At 58.7% G+C, this 27,044-nt stretch overlaps 1 protein-coding gene across 6 annotated transcripts in view; it reads right to left on the bottom strand.

The window, feature by feature from the left end:
• Nucleotides 1-13,046: 13,046 nt before the first annotated feature.
• The window catches only part of SH3TC1 (SH3 domain and tetratricopeptide repeats 1), a 36,593-nt gene continuing 22,595 nt past the window's right edge, over nucleotides 13,047-27,044 (bottom strand). For 5 of the 6 annotated variants that reach the window (XM_036853727.1, XM_036853731.1, XM_036853728.1 and 2 more), the window contains 7 exons: nucleotides 24,027-25,772; nucleotides 21,275-21,455; nucleotides 20,007-20,157; nucleotides 18,652-18,774; nucleotides 17,808-17,958; nucleotides 16,807-17,003; nucleotides 13,047-13,405 (listed from right to left, as the gene is read on the bottom strand). In XM_036853727.1, the coding sequence (XP_036709622.1) occupies nucleotides 13,148-13,405; nucleotides 16,807-17,003; nucleotides 17,808-17,958; nucleotides 18,652-18,774; nucleotides 20,007-20,157; nucleotides 21,275-21,455; nucleotides 24,027-25,772 (2,807 nt within the window). In that variant the 3' untranslated portion in view covers nucleotides 13,047-13,147. Of the gene's footprint in view, nucleotides 13,406-16,806; nucleotides 17,004-17,807; nucleotides 17,959-18,651; nucleotides 18,775-20,006; nucleotides 20,158-21,274; nucleotides 21,456-24,026; nucleotides 25,773-27,044 lie in introns of those variants that run through there. The other variant, XM_036853733.1, reaches the window with a different exon arrangement.

Genomic DNA, 27,044 nt, shown 5'->3' with positions numbered 1-27,044 from the left:
AACCCGAGTTCCAAACAAGGTCACATTCTGAGGTTCCATGTGGACCTGAGTTTGGGGGATGCTGTTCAACCCACTACCTGTTCTCAGGGCCTTCCCAGCCTCCTTGAGATTATAGCTACATTTTAAGCCTGACCAATAGGCAAATAATACTTGCCACGAGTTTTTTACCCTGAATCGCAGTGCCATTTTATTCCCCCAGCTGTAGGCCAAGGGCCCTCATGCAACAGTTAAATAAATAAACCATTAAGGAGACAAGCAAAGCACTGAAACTGACACAGGTGATGAGGGGAGATTTGTGACATTCACAGCCCCTACTGGACACCATCCAGGCTCCAGCTCCAGCCCACTTCCCATAAGGGTAAGCCCACCCCCATGTGCTGACCACCCCAGGGTTACCAGGACACGCCACCCGGGGTGCAGGTCGGGGGGAGCTGGGAACCACAGGCTGGGTCTGGGTTCTGTCCTTCCCAACCCACGTCGCCTCCCTGGGCCTCAGCTTCCAGAAGGGGCTGCGGTCATACGGTCCCTGCAGGTACTTCATCCTGAAAAAGCCACGGCTCCAACCATCCACCCAGGACATGTGCTGTAGTTCAGAACAGAAATTCCCACACGTGCATTTGTCAAACACGCAATTCACAGAAGTAGCCTGGCAAAAGTCTCTGCAGCAGGAAATCCAACAACGATCTGCCTGGCCCGTCCTTCGGTGGGAAAATATGTATGACAATAACTCATGGTGAAAAATATGGCCTGGGAAAGAGGCGCTTAAGGGATTTCTGAGAAGAGAACATTCTGTTCTGTGCAGAAATTCTCCGAGTCTCCCTCCACGTGGGTCCAAAGCCCTTTCTCAGCCACGCAAGGCAAACCTGCTGCCGTGTCCCAGGGAGGCTGAGAGGCTCCCTCAAACCCCAACCCCTGGGGAGACTTCTGTCCGCTTCCTGACCATCTTCACGGGAGACTTACTCCTCCCGGACCCGCCTTCAGTCAGGAGGCCTCACGCCCCTGCCTTCCTGTGCTAAGCCTCCTGGGAGCCAGCCCAGTGCTGGGCGTGGCACAGACGGTGGATGGACCCACCCCAGGCCCCATAGTGAGCAGGACCCTGGCGGGCCAGCAGGCGGAGACAGTCTAGTGTGAAGAGTGCTGCACAGTGAGGTGTAGAGAGCAAAGTGGGGTCCTGGCGAGGAAGCCCTGCGGCCGGGAAAGGCTTTACGGAAGGGGCCATTCATAGTGGGTCCTGAAGGGTGAGTAGGAGCCCACTGGGCGGAGGAGGGAGCACGCATGTGCAAAGGAGGTGGGATGGGTGGATTATGGCCCAGTGCATCTGGGTCATCCCTGACATGCTCTTCCCAGAAAAAGATAAGAACAGTGCCATTTATTGAGGGTTTGTACTTTACAAACACACCCTCACATGATCCTTGCGGTAACCCCTGAAATCGACATCATTACGCCCATTTTACAGATGAGGAAACCAAGACTCCAAAGGGGTTAAGTTGATCACAGGTGTAGGTAGCTCTGAGCTCTGGGCTATGCCTTGGACAGGTCCCACATGGTCCTTCATATGCCCGGTGCGATTGTCAAAAGTGCCAGACGCCCCTGACAGCTCCGTTCTGAGGTCTGTCTGTCCACGTGCGCAGGCATTTCTGGGGGTTGCCGCTTCCTGAGTTAGAGACAAGGTCAGTGCCCTCAAGGAAGGCAATGGAGCCGGGCAGACCTGGGTGGGAACACCGTTCGGCTGCATTCTCTCCCTCCCCCTAATTCCTCTCCTTCCTCCTTCCCCCCACCACTGTCTCTCTCTCTCTCTCTCACACACACACACACACATCTCTCAAAGGAAAAGAAACCCAGATCTCAGAATCCAGACCCCAGACCCAGCACAAAGCAGCCCTCCAGGGCAGAAGGGACACACACAGCAGCCGGAGGGCTTGCACTTTCCTGGAGGAACCCGCCAGCCCCCGCCTGTGTTCCTGCAGAGCCAGCGGTGCCCACACAGGATCTGCGTTCCCAGGCTCCAGGCCACCCCCTTTCCCTCGCTCTGGGCACTCAGACTGCCTGTCCCAGCTGCTGGTTGGAGGGGACCACCGCCCCTGCCCACTTCCCTCTGGCGCTTGGCAGCGGGGTGCACACAGACGAGGGTCTGTTGAAAACTGCACCCGCGTCCCCATCTCCTTCACCTGTAAGTCCACCTACAGGGTTTGAGTTGCCTTAGATGGCTGTGGGCAGCGGGATGGTGCCCTCTAAAATGCTCACTCCCTAACCTGGGACTCTGTGACCTTACATGGCAAATGTGGTTGCATTAAGGACCCTGAGATGGGGGATTCTCTTGGCTTATCTGGGTGACCCTGCACGCACTCACAAGTGTCCTTATGGGAGGGAAGCAGACAGATGGTGACGTGATGTGAAGATGGAGCAGGGGCATTTGAAGACGCTGCCCTTGAAGGCTGGCGTGATGTGGCCACAAGCCAAGGAATGCCAGCAGCCAGCAGTGCTGGGACAGGCAAGGAGCCCTTCCGCCCCAGAGCCTTTGGAGGGGGGCCCTGCTGACCCTGGATTTCAAACGTCTGGCCTCCAGAACTGAGAGCATACAATTCTGTTGTTCTAACCCACCCAGTTTGTGGGCGTTTGTTACAGCTGCCACAGGAAACTAATAGGTTCTTATACCTGAATAAATGAGTGAAAAGTTAAAAGGCAGGACTGGCCCCCAGTCCAGATCTCTGTGTGCACCTGGTGTGTTTCCCCTGCGCCCCTGCCCCGCCCCCCGCATTTTTCCAGAAGGGCCCACCCTGCACTGGAAGCCTGCAGAGGAGAAGGGCTTGCTTCGAACCAACGCTTGGAGCGCTCCCAGGTCACCTGTGGGCCCTGGAAAAGCTGGCAGGTATGGGTATGGGGAGGGCAGACCTCATGCTTCTGAGCCCACTACGTGGGAGTCATGGTCCTGAGCGGCTGGAAAGATCAAGGTTCTCACTCAGGCTGCTCTCGGAGTCATCAGGGAGCTTTAACCAATTTTTTTTTTTTGGCTGCACAGCGCGTGACACGCGGGATCTTAGTTCCCCAACCAGGGATCGAACCTGGACCCCCTGCAGTGGGAGCGCGGAGTCTGAACCAGGATCGCCAGGGAAGTCCCAGCTTTAACCAATTCTGATGCCGGGTCCCCACCTTGAACCAATTAACAGGAAACTCAGGGCAGTGACCATGCTCGCTCCATTCCCGTGACTGTGTTACTCTCGGCTTTAAACGGGGCAGCCTTAGGATCTGAACTCGGCCACCTAGAGAGGCATCTCCCCCTTCCCGTCAGTTCTCAGGGGCTATTAGACGACTCTGCCGCCAGGGAGGACCTCAGCTGCCGAGGAGACCCACCGCCCAGTCCTGGATGTCACACTGCTGGCGGCCACGGTCCTGCCCGGGTCACCCGACATGAGCCCCCCCACTCCATTCACACCCCTCAGGGGGCCTCTTAGCACGTCCTTGCCCCCAAACTGGGGTCCGGGGCCCTCTGACTGGCTATCACCCCAGCCACGGCCACTGCACCACGAGGAGCCACATTGGACCACCTTCCTCTCTCCCCCCTGCCCACGCTCCAGTTCCCCTAAGAGAGTTTGATGGGTTTCAGTTTCCAGAGGGCAGGGCGTGGGGCATCCCTCGGAACTGTCACCTTCTTCTGATTCACAGCACCTCCACCGCACCGCCTGCCTTCAGTGGACCCTTTACCCGTGTTTTTAAAAAAGACTTTATTTTATTTTTTTATTAACCCATTCACTTTAATTAATTAATTAATTTATTTATTTATTTTTGGCTGTGTTGGGTCTTCGTTTCTGTGCGAGGGCTTTCTCTAGTTGTGGCGAGCGGGGGCCACTCTTCATCGCGGTGCGCAGGCCTCTCACTGTCGCGGCCTCTCTTGTTGCGGAGCACAGGCTCCAGACGCGCAGGCTCAGTAATTGTGGCTCACGGGCCCAGTCGCTCCGCGGTATGTGGGATCCTCCCAGACCAGGGCTCGAACCCGTGTCCCCTGCATTGGCAGGCAGATTCTCAACCACTGCGCCACCAGGGAAGCCCAAGGCTTTATTTTTAAGCGCAGTTTTAGGTTCACGGAAAGGTTGAGGGGAAGGCACAGAGAGTTCCCATATACCTCCTCCCCACCATCAGCCCCCCCACCGTCAGCATCCCCACCAGGGTGGTACCTTTGTCACAGTCAGTGAGCTACATTGATACAGCGTCGTCATCCAGAGGCCACAGCTTACGTCGGAGTTCACTCTCGGTGTTGTGCTCTCCATAGGTTTGGACAAATGTATAATGACACGTGTCCATCCTCACAGAATCACACAGAGTAGTTTCATTGCCCTAAAAACTCCCTATGTGCCACCTCTTCATCCCTCCCCCCACCACCCTGGGCAACCACTGGACTTTTTACTGTTTCTACAGTTTTTGCCTTTTCCAGATGTCCTATAGTTGGAATCATACAGTCCGTAGCCTTTTCAGATTGGCTTCTGTCACTTAGCCATATGCCTGGAGCAAATAGTAAGAGTATGTTTTGTTTTTTTTTTAAACACTGGGCTTGTGAATAGTCCAATCAAGTCTAACGTTTACTTTTTTTTTTTTTTAACATTTTAGTTATTATGAATTGTAACATTCATACATAAAAGTGTACCCATTGTAAGCAAGGCAGTTTGATGAATTTTCACAAACACATTCGTATAATCAGCAACCTGATCAAAACACCTAACAGTACCAGCACCCCAGAAGTTTCCTTGAGCCCCTTTCAGTCACTAACTGTCCCCCACCCCCTAAGGATAATCGCTATGAATTGATTATGCCTGTTTTTAAGAGTATGTTTAGTTTTGTTTTTTTTTTCACACACACACACTGTATTTTATTTTTACAAGAGATAAATAGACTGACACCGAGCATTGTACACGGATGACCACAACAAAAGCAACAATGATTGCAATTACCAAACATAAGAGTATGTTTAGTTTTGCAAGAAACTGCCACACTGCCTTCCAGCGTGGCCGCACCATTTTGCGTTCCCACCAGCATTTGCTGCGGTCAGTGTTCTGGATTTCGGTCATTCTGATAGGTCTGTGGCGCCCTAATCCAAATTTAGTAGGAAACTGCTTTTTGTGGCACCTTTTCCCATCTGTTAACCTAGGCTCATAATTGTAAAACTGTTTTCATCCCTTTAGCCTTTGCTCTGAACCGTCCAAGCCAAGCCCTTCTGGGATTAAAAACAAAGCCCACTCCATGTCAAGTGCTGCCGAGTCAAGATGGAGCAGAGAGAGGGGGCGAGAGGGGTGCCGTCGGGACAGGGACAGGCTCTGGACTGCAGGACATAAGCCCGGACACTGGCCGGGATGGGGGGATTTGCACCACCTGAACCAGTGTTTCCTGATAACAAACCTCGTATCAGTGGTGTCAGACTGTGTACAGCGTGTGTAATTTGTTCTTCTCATTTAATCCATATTTATGAGATTCATCTAAGAATGGCCCTAATTCCTTCACTTTCACTGCTGGATGGCATCTCACTGCACACATCAGGATGCACTTAATTCTCCCATTGGATGTTGATGAAGTCTTCAGTTCTTCATTGTACCTGTCAACTTTTGCTGGCAGATGCGATGTAACAAGCCGTCTCAACACTTAGTGGGTCTATACAATGACCCTTTTATGTAGCTCGGGCGTCCCTGAGCCACTGAGCAGCTCTGACTGGCTGGCCTGACTGATGGCCGCTGAGCTCTCTCATGCCCCAGTGGCCAGCTGGCGGCTGCGTGATCGCGTGATCTGGGATGGCCCTGCTCACGGGGATAGCGATCGATGAGGGTACCTGGGTCCTCCTCCTTGTGGCCTTTTGTTCTGCAGGAGGCTCAGCTTTCTCGCGTGAAAGAGTCATTGCAGCCAAGCCCCCCCCCGTGCACAGCGCTTTTCAAGCCTCTGCTTGCATCCCATGCGCTAATGCCCACTGGCCAAAGCCACTCCCCTGACCAATCAGGATTCAGTGGGCAGGTAGGAGACTCCATCTCTTGAGGGGAGGGAAGAACTGTGTCCGTTACCTTCTGCCACGTTTACCGTCATGAAGGCGCTTCTGTGCAATCCTACGCACCCCTGGGGCCTGTGTGAGGTTTGCTGTATATGAAGGTGCCATATTGCTCTTGGAAGTGGCTGTGCCTGTCCTAATCTCAGCAGCAGTGTATGGACACTACCCTGTCTGTGACCTCGCCAGTGCTTCCCGCGCTGGCATCTCACTGGTTGGAGCTCATTGTCAGGATTGCTGGTTGAGGCTTTGCAAATGCTATTGGCCAATTTGCTTTCTGCTTCCATAATTTGTCTGCTTCTATTTTTGTCCCTTTATGTAAAATGACTCTGTGTGTGTGTGTGTGTGTGTGTGTGTGCGTGTGTGTTTGGTTATATATGATGTTTTGAGATTATCTATCTTTATATACAGTTACATGTGTATATAGTTATATATTATTATGTATTATATACACGTGCATATACATATATGTGCATTACACAGTGCGTGCACACACACACACACACAGATTGTTACCACTGCTCTGGATACATGCATTGCAAACATCTTCTCCAAGCTTGTGGCTTGTTTTGTTTTTTTTTTCTGAGATGTCTTTTCACACACAGTGGTTTACAACTTTAATGGTAAACAAACATCAATCTTTTCCTCTTGTGCTACTTGTGTCTTGCTGGAGACATTCTTCCTTACCCTGGCTCATGAAAATATTCTTTTTTTTTTTTTTTTAAGAAGTTCACATCATTTCTTCTTTCCATATTTTGGTTTTTAATCTGACAGGAATGGGTATTTGAGGAGGCTGTGAGGTAGGGGTACCATTTCATAGGTGGGCAACTCAGTGTCCCTAGGTGGTAACTAAAATATCTAACTTCTCCCTGAAGATCTGCACACTTTATACCGTGTCCACATGCTGGGTAGTTCAATTCTAGGCTTTTGATTTTTTCCATAGTTATTTCTTTATCCCTGTCCCAATACTACCCTGTATCCATGAAGTAACTTTGTAATAAACCATTGACTCTCATAGGGCAAGGATTCTGAACTGTATGATTTTCCAGATGGCATTTCCTAACTCATGGTTGCTGGTCTGTAAGAACGAAATTGACTTTTGTTCACTCTTTTCCCAGGAAACTTGGCTTCGTAATAATCCTAAAAGCTGTCTGAGACTTGCTTGGGGTTTTCTGTGTAAACAATTATCACTGGTGAATAATGGCCATTTGTTTCTTCTTTAACAACCTTTGAATCTATTTCTTTTTCCTTGGTTTGCTGCATTTTCTGGGACCCTCAAAGCGATATTGACTAGAAGTGGTGGTCACCTGGCCTCATCCTTGAACTTACGGGGAACACGTCTTAGGCTCCACTAAATATGGTAGAAAACCGTTCTCAGGTCGAGGGGGTCTGCTTCTTATTTGCTGAGAGGATTTATCGCGGGTTGGGTGAAAGAACACGCAATGCGTTTCCTGCGCCCGCTGCGGTGGCTCTGGGGGTCTTCCTTTGCTCTGTCGGCTGGGGACTGGGGTGAGACATCAAGGCCTGGGAAAGGTCACGAGGTGAGCAGCTGAGCTCACGGAGGCCCTGCCCTCCTTCCAGCCAGGACCCATCCGCACACAGAGGGCTGTCCCCAGGGGCCCCTCCATCTCGGCCACCCCGTCCCAGGCGGGGCCCTCTGGCCATGTCCAGGAAAGCAGACGTCCAGGCCCGCCCATCCTCCCAGTCGGCTCCAGGGTCCAGGCCATGTCGGGAACAGGCGTGTCTGCGCGTGCTGGGTAGCGAAGCCTGTGGTGTGTAGCCGTGACCGCGCTCTGCGGGGTCCTCCCTGCTGGCCTCAAGCAGGCTGCCCGGCCGCCTGGGTAGCAGCCGGCTCACGGCGGATGAGCGATGCGCGATGCAGGCAGGGGCTGCCCCACGGGGTGGAGGGCAGAAGGGGGCCTGATCCTGGGCCTGTCCCAGTCCTGGTGAGGGGACCTGCCACTCCCGCTGCCCTCCCCGAGGGGCGAGCCTGCCAGAGCCTGAGATACCAGTGTTGTAAGAGCTGTTTCTCCCTCCCTCTGACTCCTCTGGAATCCCAGCCCCGCCCTCCCCTAGTCTCACGGCCTCCCCAGATTGATAGGTCCCTGGAGAGGTCTCCTCACCCTGCGGATGGGGCACCCGGAGCCGTCAGAGACGTGGAGCCCACCCTGTCTGTGTGTTCCCGGAGGGACGGCCCCCGTTTCCTGGAGACACCCCTACCCTGCCTTCCCCCTTCCTGGGACACAGGGCAAACCCAGCCCGAGGCCACAGAGATTGTGAAATTTTGGTTCTGGCTGGGGGAGAGGGCTGGCCTGTTGAGCACAGCCCTGGGCAAGCAAGGGTCATGCTTGCACCAGAAGCGACTGCGCCCGGGGGAGAGGGATGTCCCTCAGAGCCCCTCATGCCCACGGCTCCAGGCCCACCCCAGAAGACTGCTCTCTGCTCCATGAGGGAGGCCCTGAAGCCCAGGCTGCGCCGGGAGCTGCAGCTGTGCTGGAGGGTGGCTAAGAGTCTGGCGTCCTGACACCCGGGCCCCCCGCCCCCGCCTTTACTCCTGGTGCAGGAGCTGAACTTCAAGGCCTCACACGTGGACTTGTAGAGCCTGGAGAGCATGGGCAGGTGGGTTGTGAGAGGGTGAGGATGGAGGTCTGCGGGGAGGCCAGAACGTGGGTCCTTCAAGGTGGGGCTCCAGGCTGCAGGGACACCTGGGGCTTGGCCTTGGTATTTGTTATCTGTGCTTCATAACAAATAATCACAAACATAGTGGCTAAAAACACACCCATTTATTACCTCACACTTTCTGTGGTCAGGAGTCGGCAGAGATCTCTGCTCAGGGTCTCAGCAGACTGTATTCAAGGTGTCAGCTGGGCTGTGACCCCATCTGAGAATCGGGGGCCCCTTCAAAGCCACATGGTTGTTGGCAAAATTCGGTTCCCTGTGGTCGCAGGGCAGAGGTCCCCGTACCCTCGAGGGCTGTGAGCTGGGGACCACTCAGCTCCTTGCCATGTGGCCCCCTCTATAGGAATTTCACTCCATGGCTGTTTGCTTCTTCAAGCCTGTAGGAGAATTTCTGCAGCTTCAAATCTCTGCCTGCCGGGAAGGCTGGACCCCCTTCTAAAGGGCTCACCTGCTTAGTTCAGGCTCACCCAGGGTAATTCCTGTTTGAGTGACTCAAAGTCAACTGATTAGAGACCTTAATTACATCTGCAAAGTCTTCACCTTTGCACATACATTACCTAATTATGGGAGTGAAATCCCATCACATTCACGGTTTCACTCAGATTATACTGGCCCTTTTAGAATTCTGCCTTGGGACTTCCCTGGCGGTCCAGTGGTTAAGACTCTGCGCTCCCAATGCAGGGGGCACAGTTTCCATCCCTGGTCAGGGAACTAAGATCCCACACACCATGCGGCACAGCCAAAAAAAAAAAAAAAGAGATGGAATTCTGCCTTCCCTCTGGGTGAAAGCACATCATTGTCTTCATTCATATTTTCACATCAACCCCGGTGACCTTAAACCCGGGAGAAAATGCTAGGTGTTTATGCTGTTGTTAATCTTGTTAACAGTCTGACGAGGAACATACCCCCTTTACAGATGAGAAAAATGAGGCTCAAGGCACATTGGCGTGTGAAGGGCACATGAAGGGTGCCTTCTGCTGGCTGTTCCAGGTCACAGCAGCTTGGAGGGAGGTAAAGCCTGGACTTGACCTTGCACAAACAGACCCCCACCCGGCTGCCGACGGGTCCCACCACCTACACAGCCTGTGACTGACAGCCCCTCCCCAGCCAGGCACTGGGCACCCAAGGAAGCACAAGCTGACTGCTCTCAAGCTCCCCCAAAATGCGGTGGGATCACGGATGGTGCAGACCCTAGTCCGAGGGGCATCTTACATCCCCTGAAGGCTCTCAGAGCTGCCTAGACCCACCTCTCCTCCATTCAGGAGGAAGACCTTCCGTGGCCTGCTTGAACCCCTCTGCTGATGGAGAGCACCCTTCTCCCTGAGGTGAGCTTTCCCTTCTCTTGAGAACTCGGCCCGAGAATTCAGCTTCATGCCGAGACACACCCACCTCCTTGCAGCTCCCACCCGCCCGTTATTTGGAGGCGATGGGTTGCTGTGGCTCCACCATGATGATGAAGATGACAGATGCTGTGCATACTTGAGATGGTCACTCTCCCTCTCTGAGCCTCAGTTTCCTCATCCAAAGCTAGGGACCAACCTGGACTTGGTTCTCCAAGGGTGGAGACAGCATGCTGGCAGGGAGCTTCAGGGCCTCGCAGTCAGGAAGGGTGCTGTGTGACCCTGGGCAGGTTGCTTTCCTTCTCTGTTTGGGAAAGCGGGTGGGAGAGTCTTCAGGTACCCCCCCCAACAAGGAGCGTGAATTTTATCCCCAGCCCCAGGGACTCCTCCAGGAGGGGCCACTTGTCCCCGCTTCCGCACATGGCTCAGCCCTGTGCCTGGCCCGCGGTAGTTACTTAGCATGTGCACAGTAAGTGTGCAATGAACCTAAGTGAGAAGGTGACTGGATGGACCCAGTGGAGACACTGTTTCTAAAAGTGGGGCAGCAGGGCTTCTGGGCTGTGTGCCTACTGTGTGCCAGACGCATGCCAATCTCACGCCTACTCTGCTGAAAGAGGAGGTTGGGGCCTTGCTGCTCGGGGCCCCGGCCACCAAAGGAACAGAGAAGGACTGCAGCCCAGTTGGCCTGGGGCCCAAGCCAGCCGAGCACTGGCCTCCAGCAGCCTGCTCCTCGCCTTGGCCACAAACGGGGGGCTGGCCACCCTGTTCTGCGTGCCTACTGTGTGCTGGCACACAGTTTCTCTTCATGCTCAGAACCTTAAGGTAGGGTTTGTTTTTGGTTACAGATACAGAAGAGCCTGAGGGTCTGAGAGGCTGTGACTTGATCAGAGTGACTCAAACTTTGGTTCAGGGTTCTGTAGCCTGCGGTTGCTGGCGCTCTTCCCGTAGCAATAAGCACCGTTAATAGGAAACAGGCCACTATTGGCCCTGGATCTGGCACTGCGCTGGGCCCTCTGCTTCTCGAATCCTCACTTCAACCCAGATGCAGGGATTATCAGCCTTGCTTTAGCTGCGACCAAACTGGGGCTCAGAGAAAGAAACTTTCTCACCCCAAACCCCACAGCCTCTAAGCGGGGAGCTGGGATCTGAACGCAGATGTTGGACAACCGAGCCTCGCCTGGACCTCCAGGTCTGCCGCCCGAGAGCAAGGGGTCTCAGGAGGCCAGAGCCCCCAGGGGGGCCTGGGGTGGGGGGCCGGGACCCCAGGCGGGAGGGGCAGGGGCACGACAGCTTGTGGAAGGTCAGGGAAGGCACGGGTTCCGAGGCACGTGGTGGGCCAGGAGTGACCCGGCCACTGTCCCCACCCCCTGCGGCGAGGCTGCAGGCCCATGACCTCAGGGAGCTGTGTCCTCGGGGTTATTGTGATGGGGCTTCCTGCTGCATCCAGCGCAGGTCATCATGCCTCCGTGTTTCCAACTACAGCTGGCCTCCTCCTACCTTCCAAACCCGCCCAGCCCACAGAGAAGGCAGCCTGGGGTCAAGGTTAGATAGAAGGTTTGTTGGGACCTGCTCCTTCCCCCAGGAGGTGCCGGTTCTGGAGAGCTCTCTGCTGCCCCCTGGTGGGGGAGGCCTGGGAGGGGCCTGCAGCGTGGCGGGGCCTCTCTGGGGCTCCCCGACCCCAGGACCAGAGGAAGGATGATGGATGCCCCCTGCCCTCCTCCCCCGGGCCTTCCAGGCTCTGCATCCTGGGCGCAAAACCAAACCAGGGCTCTCCTGACTCGGAAGCCCCTCTCCAGGCTCCGTTTTTTTCTGTTAACGGGGAGGATGGGAAGTCCGATGACTGCTTCACGGTCCAGGAGATTTCTCTGGGGACACGAAAATGTTTTGGAACTAGACAGAGTGGTGGTTGCACAGCATTACGAATGCACTAAGTGCCACTGAATTGTTCACTTTAAATGGTTGATTTTATGTTATGTGCATTCCATCTCATCGAAAAGAGAAGCTTCGGGACTTCCCTGGCCGTCCAGTGGTTAAGAATCCAAGCTTCCACTGCAGGGGCACGGGTTCCATCCCTGGTCGGGGAACGAAGACCCCATATGCCACACAGCCAAAAAAAAAAAAGAGAGAGAGAGAGAAGCTTGGAATAGTACTGTGGGGTGGGTAAGAGCCACTGGGGATGCCCACGGCCTCTGAACCTGGCACCCTGTCTGGAAGTCGGGGAGCTGATTTCAACCCTGCCTAGATTCCTGGTCCTTGGCGGGTTGCTGGGAGGGAAGGGGAGAGAGAGGGCGGGGAGGGCTGGGGTAGACGGCCCAGGTAAGCCTTTAAATACACTCAGCAGTGGACTCCACGTCGGGCTGGAGGCCCTGACACCACGTGTCCTGAGGGCCGACTGGGGGCTGGAGGTGGGACTGGCCAGGCTGGGCAGGAGGACACCCAGGTGGGGGGCACTTAGACCCCCTTCTCCTGTCTCCATCACTTTCAGGACACAGAACTGGGGTAGAGAGGTATGGAACCATGTACCCGCCCTTGGGTCCTAATGGGACACATCACATGGGGCAGGCTGGCAGGGTGGTGCAGTGGTTACTATGCTGGGCTCTGGAGCTCTGCCCCTACCTACCTGCTGTGTGACTGCAGGCAACAGACCTAACCTCTCTGTGCCTCTGTTTCTTCAACTGTAAACAGATATAACAATCCCGACCTCACAGGGTGGTTTGAGGATTAAAGGCAGACAGAGCGCAGTGCTGGACATTCAGTGAGGGTCCAGGAAGGGAGGAGAGGCCCAGGGAATCCCACGACCTGAAACTGGGGGTTGCGGGAAGGACTTGCCCAAGGCCACACGGTGAGTGACCGGCTGGGGGGGCCTGGCCTGGGTCGGCTAGACCCACAGTCCTGCCCGCTCACACCCGAGGTCGGGATGCAGCAGCAGGGTGGCCCCCGGGGACAGGGCCCAGTCCCCAGACACTCCCCAGGAGGCAGCCCAGGGAGGGGAGCCTGAGGACTCCAGGTTTCTGCAAAAAACATTTATTGCTATTTGACCCCTGCCCTTGTGCCCCCATTTCCCAGGAAGCGAGCCCCCTGAGACACTGGGACAGACGGAGGCCACGGCTCAGGACGGGGGCCCGGAGACCAGCCAGGCCGCCCGCCCGCAGCACCGCCCAGGGGCCAGGTGTCCCCGGCGGATGTTGAGCTCGGTGGCAAAGGTCCGAGCCTTCTGGTAGAAGAACAGGGACTTCTCACGGTCCAGGAGGAAGTTGTGGTAGATGGCAGCCAGGCGCATGTAGATCTTCATCTGCGCCTCCTTGTCACCCAGGTCCACGGCCGCTGCCAGCGCCAGCTGGTAATACCCAGCCGCGTCGAGCGGGTCCTGCAGGGGAGACGGCATGCAACCGATGGGACAGCTCCGCGCCGGGGGCTTTGGGGGAGCTGGTCTCCCCCAAGGCTGTGCCCTCCAAGCCCAGGGCTGGGCCCACGACAGGGCTCCAGGGGGACAGGACGCTTCACCGCCCCAGACGGGCCACAGCTTCAGTGCCTCTGGGCTGACCCTGCGTGCTTCCCCCAAGGAGGCGCCCACCTGCTCCCGGGGCTGCCTGAGAGCCACTGGAGGTCTGCGGGGGCCTGGACTGGGGTCTCGGTGGCCCCGGTCCCTCCTGCGCTCTAGACCCACTGGTCCTCCCCCTTCCTGGAGCCAGGGCCTCGAACCTCGTAGCACCCAGCGTCCCCTCGTCCTGGAAGCCTCTTCCCTGCTCACCCCTGGGGCCTGGGGGGACATCTGTGGCTTCCCCTTGGGCTGAGCTGGGGTCTGACCGGCTGCTCTGAGAGCCCCCAGCAGGGCTACCCCGGCCCAGCGGGGCCATGGCTTGATTACCTCCAGCCCATGTCCACACTGATGCCAGCATGAACGGCCTTCCCCGGGCCAGGCCCAGCGCAAAGCTGCTCACGGGCGTCATCTCAGAATCCCCTGCGACTCCAAGGGACCGTGCCTTCCCCCAGGACATGGGATTCCGTTTCAGACACATCCTTGCCTCAAACCCAACGTCCCCAGGCTGGCATGTTCCCCCACCCCCGCCAACTCCTGTCTCCCACCCCAGCCTCCCCAGGTCCTCCACCCGAGGTCACCCAAGGGACTGCTCTAAACCCAAACCCAGCCCGGCCACGCCCTGCTCACAATGGCTGCCCAGGACAGAGGACAAAGTCCAAAGTCACCAAGCCCTGGCCCCTCACTGCCCCCCCCAACACCCCAAGCCAGGATCCAGAAGACAATTAAAGCAGGTGTGTGTAGCAGTTCAGTGACACTGTCCCAGCCCCGGCCCTGGCCAGGCACAGGACCCTGTGTGGATGGCAGGGGCGGGGCGGCCCACACGGCTGATTCTGGGACTACAGGACCACAAGGGTCGACCAGCACTGAAACAGAGGGAAGCTGTGGGAGCCTGGGAAGCACCTGACTCAGCCTGGGGTGGGATGGGAGGGCTTCCTGGAGGAGGAGACATCCCAAATAATGGAAGGAATTGGCCAGAGTGGGTGGTTGGGGGGGGTGGTGTGCATTCCTGTGCATGTGTGCACATGTGTGTGTAGAAGCTAGCAGGTGGCAGACCCAGAATTCACACCCAAATCTTTCCTAGTCCAAGCCTCGCTCTTTCAGCTATGACCCATCACACACAGGCTAAAGATGGTCCTGCCTCTGTCTAGCCCCTCTTTCTCCTTCCCATCCCTGTCCCACGCAGGAGAGCCCCTGGGTCACACGCAGAGCATGAGGGGGCCGCTTTCCCTCCTGGGCACGTGGGGAAGGATATGAGGTGAGGGAATTCCAAGGCCTCAGCGTGGTAAAGGCAGGCGTGGCCTTGGCGGGGCGATCACGGTGAGGCTGTGGACGGTAGCGCAGCCTGGGAAGCCCATTTGGAGGGAAGCGGAGGAGTTCTCTGCCCCCTGATCCCAGCTGCCCGGCCAAGGGAACCTGGCCTCAGCTGCAACCCTGCCCTTTCCTTCCTGCCCGGAGTGACTGTGGAGAGATTAGCCCCCATCCCCAGGGCTCCCTCCCAGTGTCAGGGGCCAGAGAGCGTTCCGCCTGGGCTTAGATCAGACACGTGGGGTCAGGAGCTGACCCTGGCCTGGCTCATCCCCCCTTCCCCATCTTGGGCAAATCTGTTCACCTCCCCAGCCTCAGTTTCCCCTTCTTGTTTTGAGCTGAGGAACCTCACAGGGCTCCCTGCTGAGGTACAGAACTGATCATGCAGAACCTGGGGTGGCCCGTGCTCGATGTGGCCCTATCCTCAGACCGTCTGGGGGCAGAGGGCTCTGGGCGTACGGAGAGGCTGGCCCCAGTCCTGCTCCACCACCAGGCCCCCTGCCCAGGAGGGGGAGCCCTGATGCGGAGAGAGGGAGCAGGGTCGCAGGGCCCCAGGGTTCCAGGGTGTCAGCCTCAGAGTCCCAGGCCCACAGGGCCACAGGGCTGCAGAGTCCCAGGCGCTGAAGGCCCAGCGCGCTGCTCCCCATCCTACCGTAATTAGCTGCCCACTCCTAGCTTCAGTCTCCTCCCTGTCCTGTGGGGTCACCAGCTCCTCCCGCAGCAAAGCATTTGAAGAGGCAACCACACAAATCCTGGACAGCACGGAGCCCGGAGAGCACGGAGCCCGGAGAGCACGGAGCCCGGACAGCACGGAGCCCGGAGAGCACAGAGCCCGGACAGCACGGAGTCTGGACCCCGGAGGGGCTCAGCTGCAGGGGTCATCACTACCCTTGGGACCCCCCAGCACTGCCTGGCCCTGACATTGCGGAGGCTGCAGTGACCACTTCTGACCACCATGTGTCACCAGTGCACAGCCAGGTCTGCCCTAGGCAGGGGGTTACCTGCAGGGAATGGGGGATCTCCCAGGGCCGCCCCAGCTCCTAGATGCCATTAGTTGGGGAGGGGAAAGGGAAGAGCTCAGCCCCTGGGCTGGGGCACCCTCACCCCTCAACCAATACAGAGCAGGGACGCTGCGCAGGTGCTGCGCTAGACCCAGAGTGGGGGTGACGGGGGGTGTCTGCCCGTGCGGGGAGTGGCGGGGAACAATAGAGGAGACATTTCCAGCCCCTTGTCTGCATCCACTGCGGGGCTCAGAGACAAATGGAAAAGCGGTCCCCTTCTCCTCCCAGCCCTGCAGCTCTGACAGGGCAGCGGCTCAGCCAGGGTGCTGGAGTGGTATCCCTGCCGTAAAACCTGTGGCACCCCACCTTGAGCCCCAGTTTCCGTCTCTGTGAAGTGAGGTGATAATAGTGTCTCTACCCCCATCCAGGTGATGTGAGGATTCCAAGAAGGAAGAGCTCTGCACAGCCTGGCAAGCTTCCTGGAGGAGATGCCAGGGTTTGGGTTGCACCTTGCAACGTGGGTCTCTGGGAATAATGGTGACCCTTCCCCTGCCCCAGGAATGTCTTTACCCCCCTCCCCATTATTCTGTGGCTAATTCCTGCTTGACTGTCGACACTCAGCTTTGCAGTCACCTCCAGGAACCCCCTGCCGCCACTACACTCCATTTCGTCCTTTCCCCAGTGGCCGTGTCATCTCTTCGCAAGTCAGCCGCCTGCACTGGCGCTGAGCTCTAGAGGGCGGGGCCTGACGCGCAGGGGAACTCTGAGCGTGTCCGCCGGCCTCGCCTGCTCGTCACAGGAAGCCCAGAGCTCCGGGGAGACCACTGGGACCGGAGAAGGACCTGGACCCAGGCCTCCCCGGTGAGGGTGCACGACGGCCCCCCTCACCCCAGCGTCCCAGCCCTGCCTGCGCCCGCCCACCTTGAGGTCGTAGAAGATGATGTCGCCAAGCACCAGATACACCTTCACGTAGTACAGGGTCTCCTCGTCAAACTCCAGCGGCGAGGTGCAGAGCGAGAGCGCCTTGAGGTAGAAGTGCTCTGCCAGCTCCCCGCGGCCCAGCTGCTGGTGCAGCACGGCCAGCCGATGGTAGGCCACGCGCTCGTTCAGCCGGTCCCCTGGGGACGCAGGGAGGGGCCACGAGTGAGGACACGGCTGCTCAGGGCGGCGGGGCACGGCCAGCCAGGAGCACACGGGCCGTCACCGTCTGTCACCGTCTCCGAGCTCCAGCCAGCCCCTTCCCGGCCCCAGACTCTCCTTCCCATCTGTAAAGGGGACCTGATAAGGCCCGCTCCCCGTCCGCCTCGGGGATGCGGCAAAGTCATGCATCAGGAAGCCCTGGCTCTGGGCCTGCACGGACCCTCCTGGACAGGGGGCTTTGCTTACTGTTTTGACTGGAGAACTGTAAGTCCTGCAGTCTGTGCACCTGCAGGTGCCAGGGCTCTGGTCAACCTGCAAACACGACCTTTGGCCTCCCGCTGTACAGTCAGCGGCCCCTACCCCATCCTCGGGGAGTCACCACACGAGGCTGTCTCCAAGATCCTCCCCCTTCCAGGGCTCCCCTGCTGAGCACCTACTGTGTGCCCAGCCCCCTTGGGCTCCCTGTCTCGGGGAAGACAGACGGCCTGGAACAGCGCATTAGGGACAGAGGGATGGCGGGCATTGAGGGACCGGCCTCCGGAAAGGGGACTGGGATTTGGCCAGCCAGCAGGGGCCACTGGCGGCGAGTGGGGAAGGGACAGCGGGAGGGGACAGCAGGCAGAAAGGCACGGGGTGGGCCCGCCTGGCAGGTTCGGGAGTGTCAGGAGTGCTGCTGCCCGTCTCAGCAGCCTGGCCCGCGGGAGAGGCGCTTGCAGCCCGGGAGACCCGCGGCCGCGCTCAGACCTCAGAGGTGGAGGCCCTGGGCCCGGGGTGGGGCTTACCCAGGGTGACGCTGAGCGCCAGGGCCGTGTGGGCGAACTCCAGGCCCTCCTGCGGCGCCTCCGTCTTGGCCAGCAGCGCTGCCAGCTTGTTGCAGAGCCGCAGCTCGGCCTCCTGGCTCCCCGTGGTCACGGCCAGGGGCAGCGCCCGGTCCTGCGAGCACAGGAGGGCGGGTCAGGCCTCCGCCCGCAGCAGCCAGCCAGGCCTGGTACCCTCCTCAGAGCCCCAGTCCTGCCCCCACTAACCCACTGGAGCTTTACACGGCTCTGCCCACCCCGGGAAACGTCAGCTCAGAGTGGTGTGACGCCCCCAGCGTCACTGGGCCATGAGCAAGCTGGGTGTGAGCCTTGCCCATCGAGCTACACCACACACACTCAGACCAGCCCTGCCCCTCCTGGGTGATGGGCGCCTGACCAGGAAGGTCCAACACCCCTCTAGGCTCTAAATATGCCGCGCTTATCTGTCCCCTGGGGCTGAGCCACACGCACGAGCTGGGCAGACGGATGGGGAGAAGCTGCCCTCCCTGGCAGGCACGTGCAGACCTGGGCCCTGGTCCGGGTCCTCCCCCTGATGTGCTGTGTGTCCTTAGGCACACCCCTGTGCCTCTCTGGGCCTGTTTCTTCATCTGTAAACTGGGGACAGTCCTCGCATCCCAGGGCTGTTTGGATCACCGGGATGTATGTCCTACAATGGTCCTTCCTTGCTCTGTCCCTCCCAGGCTGGGGATGGGGGCCAAGACCATCCCTGACCAAACCACTGGGAAACTAAACACGTGCGTGGGGGACCCTGCCTCCAGAAGGGATGCCCCCTGAGGCCCACCCGCCTGGACCCACGGCAGCCGCTCACCCGGTAGAAGGACACGGCTTTCTCCCGCTCCCAGGTCCCGTTGAAGAAGATGTCTCCAGCCGCCTCAAAGAGCTGCAGCCCCAGCTTGGGGTCCCCTGTGTACAGGGCCGCGTTCTGTGCCACCTGTGGGGATGCAGACACTCTCATGGGACCCCCAGTGACCCGGCAGGGCGAGGTGGCCGGGCCTGCTGGGGGAAGCTCACAGCCACCTGCCGGCCGCCCGGGGCCCTCTGTCACACCGACACGGAGTGAGGGCTCTTTCCTCGCGTACACCTCAGTCCCTGTGCCTGCGGGGCCCTCGTCACCTGCTGGCATGAGGACAATCAGCTAAGCCCTGTGTCCCAGGAGGAGGCCTTTCCAGCTGAGGCCCCAGGAGCCGGCACATGTGGGCTGGGGAGGCACTTGGGGCAGAGCTCAGAGCCAGCCTCCGAATCCCGCCGGCCACGCCCAGACCACAGCATCCTCTGCCCGGCTTCACCTGGGGCTCCCAAATCCTGGCTCCTTGGGTCCCCCTATTTTCCCTCCCGAACACTTAGAGACACCCGACCGCATGTCCACTTGTCTCTCCCGCCAGAGGACTGAGGCTGTCACTCCTCTGCCATGTCCAGGGCTTCGCACGTGCCTGGCACATAGTAGGTGCTCAGAAAAAAAATGCCGAGTGACTGAGGGGACCAGCCCTGGTCCGCAGTCCAGACACACCCAGAGGCTTGCAGCCCAGACCGCTGCACTCCTGGGCACCGCTGGGCCTTTGCACCTATGAGTCCTGGTGCAGGAATACCCCATATCCCTACCACCGCCCTGCAATTCAAACAGCCTCCGTGACCCCAGGCTGACCGAGCGCACCCCCGGCTCCTTTCTGTGCCGCAGCCCTGGCCCCAGGCGGCATTGCTTGCAGAGGAGGCTGCGCCCTCCACCAGCCGCCAGCTCCTGATCTGGTTCGTCAATCCCTGCCTGGCCCAGGGGAGGTACACAGCAGGTGCCCAAAAAGGAAAAAACCCACAAGGCTCTTGGGTCTCTCAGTTTGTCACAAATCACGTCATGTTTGAGAAACTGTCAAAAAACGGAGCTTCTGTGATAAATGTGTTTTTTAAGGAGAAATGCCGTGCGCTGCTGAAGCAAGTTCTGTGTGTCAGCTGAGTGGGCACAACATTTGCACATTTATTGAGCACTTGCTGTGTACCAACACAGTCGGGGGCACTGTCCCCGGAGCCTGTGTCCCCAGAGCTCAGATGGTTACGGAAGACGCTGGAGGTCTGGGGCGGCGGGAGGTGGCGCGGGCACCTGGCACGCGGCGACTTAGGGGTGAGTGGGTGGGCGGCTGAGTGACCACACGCACACGCCCGGAGCCCTCGCACCTGGATGTAGAGATCCACCAGCTCGTTCTGCTGGAGGATGTAGTAGATCTTCCCCGCCTGCAGCCAGGCGTATGCCTCTTTCTCCTTCTTCTGCAGGTCGATGAATATCCCCAGACTGCGCTTGGTGTACTCCAGTGCGGACTTGTAGGCCCTGGAATTAGATGTGGGCAGTCAGAGCAGGTCTCCCAGGCCGGCCGCCCGCGGGGAGTGGACGGGGCTCTCCCCAGGGCCGTCTGGTGACCGTGGACCTGGAACGTCAGGAGCCGGAACAGAGCCTGCCCTTCCCAGGCTGTTGGGAGATCCGGGATGAACAGACAGCAATTCGTCCAGCAAAGAGGAAGGAGGCCCTTGGGACGGAAACAGGCAGCCACGGGGCAGGAGAAGCGTGCTGTTTGTCTGCCTCACTTCCCCAGACACAGGCCCATGTCACTTCCAGACGCAGCAGGGACTGTGGCCACCGGGCAGAAATTTAGAGATCGTCCAGGCTACTGGTTCTCACACCAAGGGAGCGTCGGAACCACCCAGGGGGCTGTTCAGACACAGATCGCAGGGCTCTGCTCCCAGAGCTGCTGACTCAGGACGTCTGGAGTGAGGCCTGGGCATGTGCATTTCGCACCAGCGCCCCGGCAAGGTGGAGGCTTCTGATACAGGGTCCCCTCTTTGTGGAGCATCGATCTAGGTCGCTGGCCCATTGGTCCTGCTGTGAAACCGAGGCCCGAGGATGAAGGGCAGAGGCCAAGACTGGCACCTCTCCTGAGTCCTGGGGAACCCGGCTCCTTCCCTGCCCTCGGGGAGCGCCCACGCTGGAGGGGCTGTTGTGAGACTCTGCCAGCCTGCAGGCTGTGTGGTCCAGCCATTTGTCACCCACCCCCGGCCAGGATGCTCTGGGTGGGCTTCACATGTGATTCTGAAATCCTGTCCCAGGGAAGCAGGTGGGACAGTCAGCTGTCTCCAGTGGACGAGAATCCTCTGGGCACACGTGGCTGCTGTCCTCACATCTGAGGGGACAGACGAGGACCAGACTACCTCGCCCAGAGCTGGGCCGGCGAGAAAAGACTCAGGGCAGACAGCGGTCAGCTTCCAGAAGCCACCACGGCAGGAAGAAGGGTCCAGAAACACATGCTCTGCCTCCCTTGGGGATGAGACCAGGCCTGCTGGCTCAGAGCCCGTCTGACACTAAGGGGTGAAATGGCCCCTGAGGAGGGGCTGTCCTAGGACGGTGGTCCAGAATCCTCAGCACCCTTCCCGCCCCCAGGGCCAGCCCTCACCGCTCGGTGCCCAGGGACAGGTAGAGTTGGCTGATGGCCTCCAGGAGCTGCCCCTCCAGCACCTTGTCGGCCACCCTGCGGGCCAGCGAAAGCTGGAACTCGTGGTAGACGACGCACTGGGCCTCACTGGGCATGACCGTGCTGTAGAAGTGACACAGCCGCTGGACGGCGTGCAGCTGGCCTGGGCGGGAGACAAAAGGAAAAGGCCCCCATCATGCATCAAAGCAACGTTTGCAGGGTCAAAGTCCCCTGCTGGGTGCCTGCCCCTGTGAGCTGGGGTCATTGCACATGCAGACAGGCTGAGTGTCCTGCTCAAGGTCACACAGCCGGCGAGCATTCCGAGACAGGGCCAGGCCAGGCACGTCACAGGGGCTCGAGGGACAGCACCGACCGCTTTTATAACCCTCAGCCTGGGCCGCCCTGGCCAGGCTCTCCCACCGCACCGGGATGCTGTTTCTGCTTCACAAAGCTCCTCCCAGCCAAACAGGGGCTGCCCTCACACTGAGCGGACAAGGCAGGGATCACCGACACCCCCATGTGGCAGAGGGGCAAGCTGAGTTCAAAGCCGGAGCACACGGCATGCGGTGCAGAAGGGATAAAATCCAGCTCCGGTATTCCAGAGCCGATGCTCCTTCAGGAAGCCGGCCTCCAAGCCCTCAGCCACACTTGCCTCTCCTAAAACCAGAAGGTTGGGAACCGTTGGGAGCTTCCACTATTAAAAATGACCCGGGGATGAACAAGCCAAGAGAAGACTTGAACGACACCGCGAACCACCCAGCCCTAACAGACCACAGAACATGCCCCCAGCAACAGCGGAACACGTGTTCTTCACGTGCCCACGAACATTCTCCAGGACGGACCAGAGGCTGGATCACAAAACTATTCTCTGTAAACATAAAAGGATTGAAATCATGCGAAGCATGTTCTCCAGGTGCAATGGAATGAAATCAGAAATCAGTGACAGAAGGAAGTTTGGGAAATTCACAGATCTGTGGACATGAACATCATATTCCTCAATCACCAATGGGTCAAGGAAGGAAACTAGAAGATATCTGAGATGAGTGAGCATAAAAGCACAGCACACCACAATTTAGGGGATGCAGAGAAAGTAGTGCTTAGAGGGACTTCATTACTGTAAATGCCCGTGTCAAAAAAAGAATAAAAATTTCAAATCAAAACCCTAAACTTCCCCCTTAAGAAACTAGAAAAAGAAAAGTTAATTAGACCCAAAGCAAGCAAAAGGAAGGAAAAATAAAAGTTCAAGCGGAAATGATAAAATAATAGAGAATAGAAAGATAGAGAAAATCAATGAAACCCAGTGATGGTTCTTTGAAAAGATTAACAAAATTGACAAATCTTTAGCTGGACTGACCAAGAAAAAAAAGAAAGAAGATGAAAATGACTAAGACCAGGAGTGAAAAAGGGGACATTACTACCGATCTCACAGAAATAAAGGGCATGCTATGAACAATTGTACGCCAACCAATTAGGTAACCAAGATGAAATGGACAAATCCTAGAAAGACACAAACTACTGAAAGAGGCTAAAAAAGGAGCCAGACCAAGCACTGAGTGACCCTGGGGTGTCACCCTAGCCCTTAGTCTCCTCACTGTTCAATATGGGGGAGGAGCAAACAACATGACCCTCTGGGTCCCCCAGCTCTGCATTCCCAAGTCTGAGTCCCCCACTGCCCGGGTTTGGGGAGGTGAGTCAAAGGAGGTTTCTGATAGGCACACGGGGGGGCCACGTTCCACTGACGAGCCCACCAGGACCTGCCTGAGGGCACGGGGCGGGTCAGGGACCCAGCTCTTGGTTCCTTCTGGAGGTCCAGAGGGACCCCTTCCAGCCTCAGTGAGTGGTCTACATCCCTCAGTGGCTTCCCAGCACTCTCAGGAAAAACACCAAACCACAGCCTGGGCTCCTGGGCCCCTGACTAGCTTCCCACCTGAGGTTCTCACCCCCCCCCAACCCAGCTGACCCTCCCACTCCAAACTTTGCACCTCCCTGTGTGGCCCAGCTCACTCGCCCCAGGGCCTTTGCACAGGCTGCTCCTTCTGCCAGACCCCCATCCCGTGCTTGGCCAAACCCTTCTCATCCCTCAAGTCCCAGACTAATCAGACTGCCCCGACCCACGAGTTGAGGCCTGGTGCTGCCCATATTTAAGCTGAGCTCCTGCTTTTGTGGCTCTTGTGACCCAGGCATCTGTTTCCCATGCTTGGCTGCCAGCCCCCAGTGAGGACCACTCGGGTCCATTTGCAGGTGGAGCCCCGCACAGAGCCTGGCGTATTCACACAAGTGGCTGTTGGATGAAGCAACTGCCCTGCACCCTCTGTGCAGGGGAGATGCCAGGTGTGCAGGGCTGTTGGGAGATGCCAGCACCAGCTGAAGCACCCAGCATTCAAGGCCCAGGTGGCTCCTCGGCACGGCTGCCCCCGCCTGGCCTGAGCTACGTCCAGGGTCACCACCGCCCGTTTGCCGGAGACTGCCAGGATTCCCGGCCTCGGGACTTTCAATGCGCAAAGCAGGACGGTCCCAGGCAAACCGGGACCAGTCGTTTGCCCTGGTGACATCTGGCCCAGCGTGGGACACCCTCCAAGCGTCTGCAAACATCTGCTGGTTTCCAGTACTCAGCATTGTCGGTGCAAAAACAACCGCTCGCCTCTGAATCGCAAACCCCAGGTGTGTTCTGAACAGAGATGGAAAGAAAACGTGTTTTCTTTCTTTCCAGGAAGCCAGTGTGCCCCACACTTACTCTCCAAATGGTCCGTCTCCACGGCGACCAGAAAGGCCCACTCGTAGTAGCACTTGCCCTGCCGGGTAAGGGCCCTGCGGGTGCACAGGTGACCCAGCCGCAGGAGCACCTGGGTGAAGTCTGGGCCGCACTCTCCGCTGGGCAGCCGCGAGAAGAGCTTCACGGCCTCCAGGAAGTAGTGCTGGGCCAGCCTGCCGGCGCCGGTCTGCAGGCACAGGGTCCCGAAGTTGGCCAGGACCACCGCCTTGTTCCGCTGGCGACCCAGGCGCCTGGCAACCCGCAGGGCACGGTAGTAGCTCTCGGCCGCCTGCCGAGTCCTGCCCATCCTCTTCAGGGCAATAGCTACCATGTTGGCGATCACGCCCTCCTGGTCCAGGGAAGCCACCGCCGCCTCCAGGACGGATTCCAAGATGTCCAGGGCTGCCGGGATCTGCCTGTGAAGCACGTGCAACCAGGCGAGGGCCACCAGGCGGTCCACGACCGTGCGGCCGCCAGTCTGGGCGTCCGTCTCCGCGGCCCGCGTCATGAAGGCGATAGCCCTGCCCTGTCGCCCGTGGTGGCTGTGCAGCCGGGCCAGGCTGGCGTAGATGGGGCCGCGCAGCGCCCGCCCCGCGCCCGAGTCCGGGGAGGCCAGGGCCCGCAGGAGGTAGGGGGCGAGCTGGGCGGGGAGGCGGGGGAGCCGGGGGCTGCTCCGCAGGACCAGGGCCGCGCTCCGGAGCGCGCTGTCCAGCGAGCCCCGCGCCCGCCGCGTGGCCACCTTGACGCAGCTCAGCGCCAGCTGCGGGAGGCACTTGCGGCTGTAGACGTCGGCCAGCAGCAGGTAGCAGTCTATGGGCCACGAGGCGCCCGAGGCCCCCCAGGCCCCGTGCAGCTGCAGCAGCCTCTCCAGGAAGGGCAGGGCCTCCTCGGGCTGCTTGACGCGGGCGTGGTGCTCGGCCAGCAGGAAGCAGGCCCGGGCCTCGGCCTGCGGGCTGCGGGCGCCGATAGCCCTCCGCAGGCCAAGCTGCAGGAGCCCCGACTCGGCCTCGGAGCCGCCCACGTGGCCGGGCGTCCCCAGGAGCAGGGCCAAGGCCTTGGGCACCACCTGCGCACACTTCTCCCTGTTCTTCTGCCGCAGGTGGACAGCGGCCAGGCCGGTGTACACGGCCGCCACCAGGACGAGGTCCCCGAAGCGGCCCCCCAGCGCCCCCAGGGCTTCCTCGAAGTACACGCGGGCCTGGGACAGCTTCAGCCGCCGCACGCACAGCCGCCCCAGCAGGAAGCAGAGCCTGGCCAGGGCCATGGGCAGCCCGGCCTTCTTGGCCTGCCCCCGGGCCTCAGCCAGAAGCCGGGCCAGCTCCTCCTCGTCGGTGAAGCCGCCGAACGCGCCGCTCAGCCGGGGCGGGGAGAGGTCGTACAGGCCCTGGAAGCCGGCCTCGAAGCCGGGCTTGTCCAGGAACAGCAGCAGGGAGCCCAGGGCCTCCGGGTCAGCCCGGTCAGCCCCGGCGTCCAGGCGGAAGGAGGGCTCCTTGGTGTCCGGCGAGCTCGCACCACTGGAGGCCCCGTGGACGCCCGGGGACCCTGGCTCCTCAGGGCAACCCCGGCAGGACTTGATGTCCGGCGAGCTCACACCACTGGAGGCCCCGTGGGCACCCGGGGACGTTGGCTCCTTGGGGCAGCCCTGGCAGGACTTGCATCGTTCCAGGACATTCTTCACCTTCTGCAGGGTCTCACGTGGCTCTGGGTGCAGGCAAGGCGGGGGCATCTCTGCAAGTGACCAGAATGCCCACATGGGTTAGAGTGTGACCTGAGTCCAGGCTGGGCCAGGGGCGTCCCTCCCCGAGCTGCAGGGTCCCTGTCACCTCTCCCACGGGGCTGCCCTGAGATTTCTGTGGACTGCGGAGCGCAGAGCTGGGCGCAGTGCGGGGCCGCAGTAGGAGTGACTGCTGGGAGAACACGGAGCGGGTTGGCCACGCTTTTATCAGGTAACGCTCCTTACCTTTGTCCTTCCCTCTCAGCCAGGTGAGAAGCCCCCAGGAAATCAATCAGTAGCCAATCAGAGCTGCTGCCCAGCATGAGCTCAAAAGCACCCACAGAACTGACAGTGGCCTGTGTGTCCATCTGCCTGGCTCTAGCATGGGGGTCATTATGACAGGAAACACGGAATGGCTCCCAGAGCCCGGGGCGCCCCCTTCATCTTGGCTGGTTGGGGAATCTGAGGCTCACGGTCACTAAAGGGTTAAAGAGGAGTGCCGGAGAGTCTGGGGACAAGGAGGTGCCCACAGCTGCCTGCCAAGGGGCTGTTGGCCTTGGATGGACTCAGCGCCCGGAGGCATGTTCAGCCTCGAGGAGCAAACAAGCTACATTTCCTGTTGCCAAAACATGGGCTTTGAAGGGGAATTTGTTTGGAAGGAAAGAACCAGGATCTAAAGACTCTTCTATTTCAAGTTCACTTGTAGAAAAATATGTTCAGAACTGTCTATTAGTCTGTAAAGCCCAGGAATTTAAAAGATTAAATATGGTTGAGCGGCAAATGTGCGACTTGACCATGTACTTGATGAGCTAAGAAACGCCTGCAATCCAGCAGAGGCAAGTGGGCTCCCCAGGGCATCTTCCCACGTTATCCCGGTTATCCTGTCCCCGACAGCTGAGATCCTCCCCGAAGACAAGCCTGCAGAGGGTCTGGGGAGGAGGGAGGGCCCTGGAATAGCCCTGGGACCCTGGGGGCTGGCTTCCGGGCCTCTTCAACCAGATCCCAAAGTGGTCCTTCTGTGTTTGTGCTTAGATGGATCCCATCCCCAGGGAATCTCAAAGGGTCCTTGGCACCTGTGTCCCCAGGCTCTCCCTGACGCCGACCCCCTACTGTGGGGAGAGGGAGTGTGGAGGGAGAAGGAGGGGGTCTCCCTGAACCAGCCCCCCACAGGAAAGAGCAGGTCCTCAAGGGACTTTTCCAACATAAGGCTCCAAATTCAGCAACCTGCACACCCCCTTCACCCCTCCAAGCAGGGCCTGGGGCAAATTTCAGCTGTTCTAGGTTAC

The sequence above is a fragment of the Balaenoptera musculus genome, chromosome 5 (assembly GCF_009873245.2).
Source record: "Balaenoptera musculus isolate JJ_BM4_2016_0621 chromosome 5, mBalMus1.pri.v3, whole genome shotgun sequence".
Classification (NCBI taxonomy): domain Eukaryota; kingdom Metazoa; phylum Chordata; class Mammalia; order Artiodactyla; family Balaenopteridae; genus Balaenoptera; species Balaenoptera musculus.
This window is presented reverse-complemented; position numbering and strand designations above follow the sequence as displayed.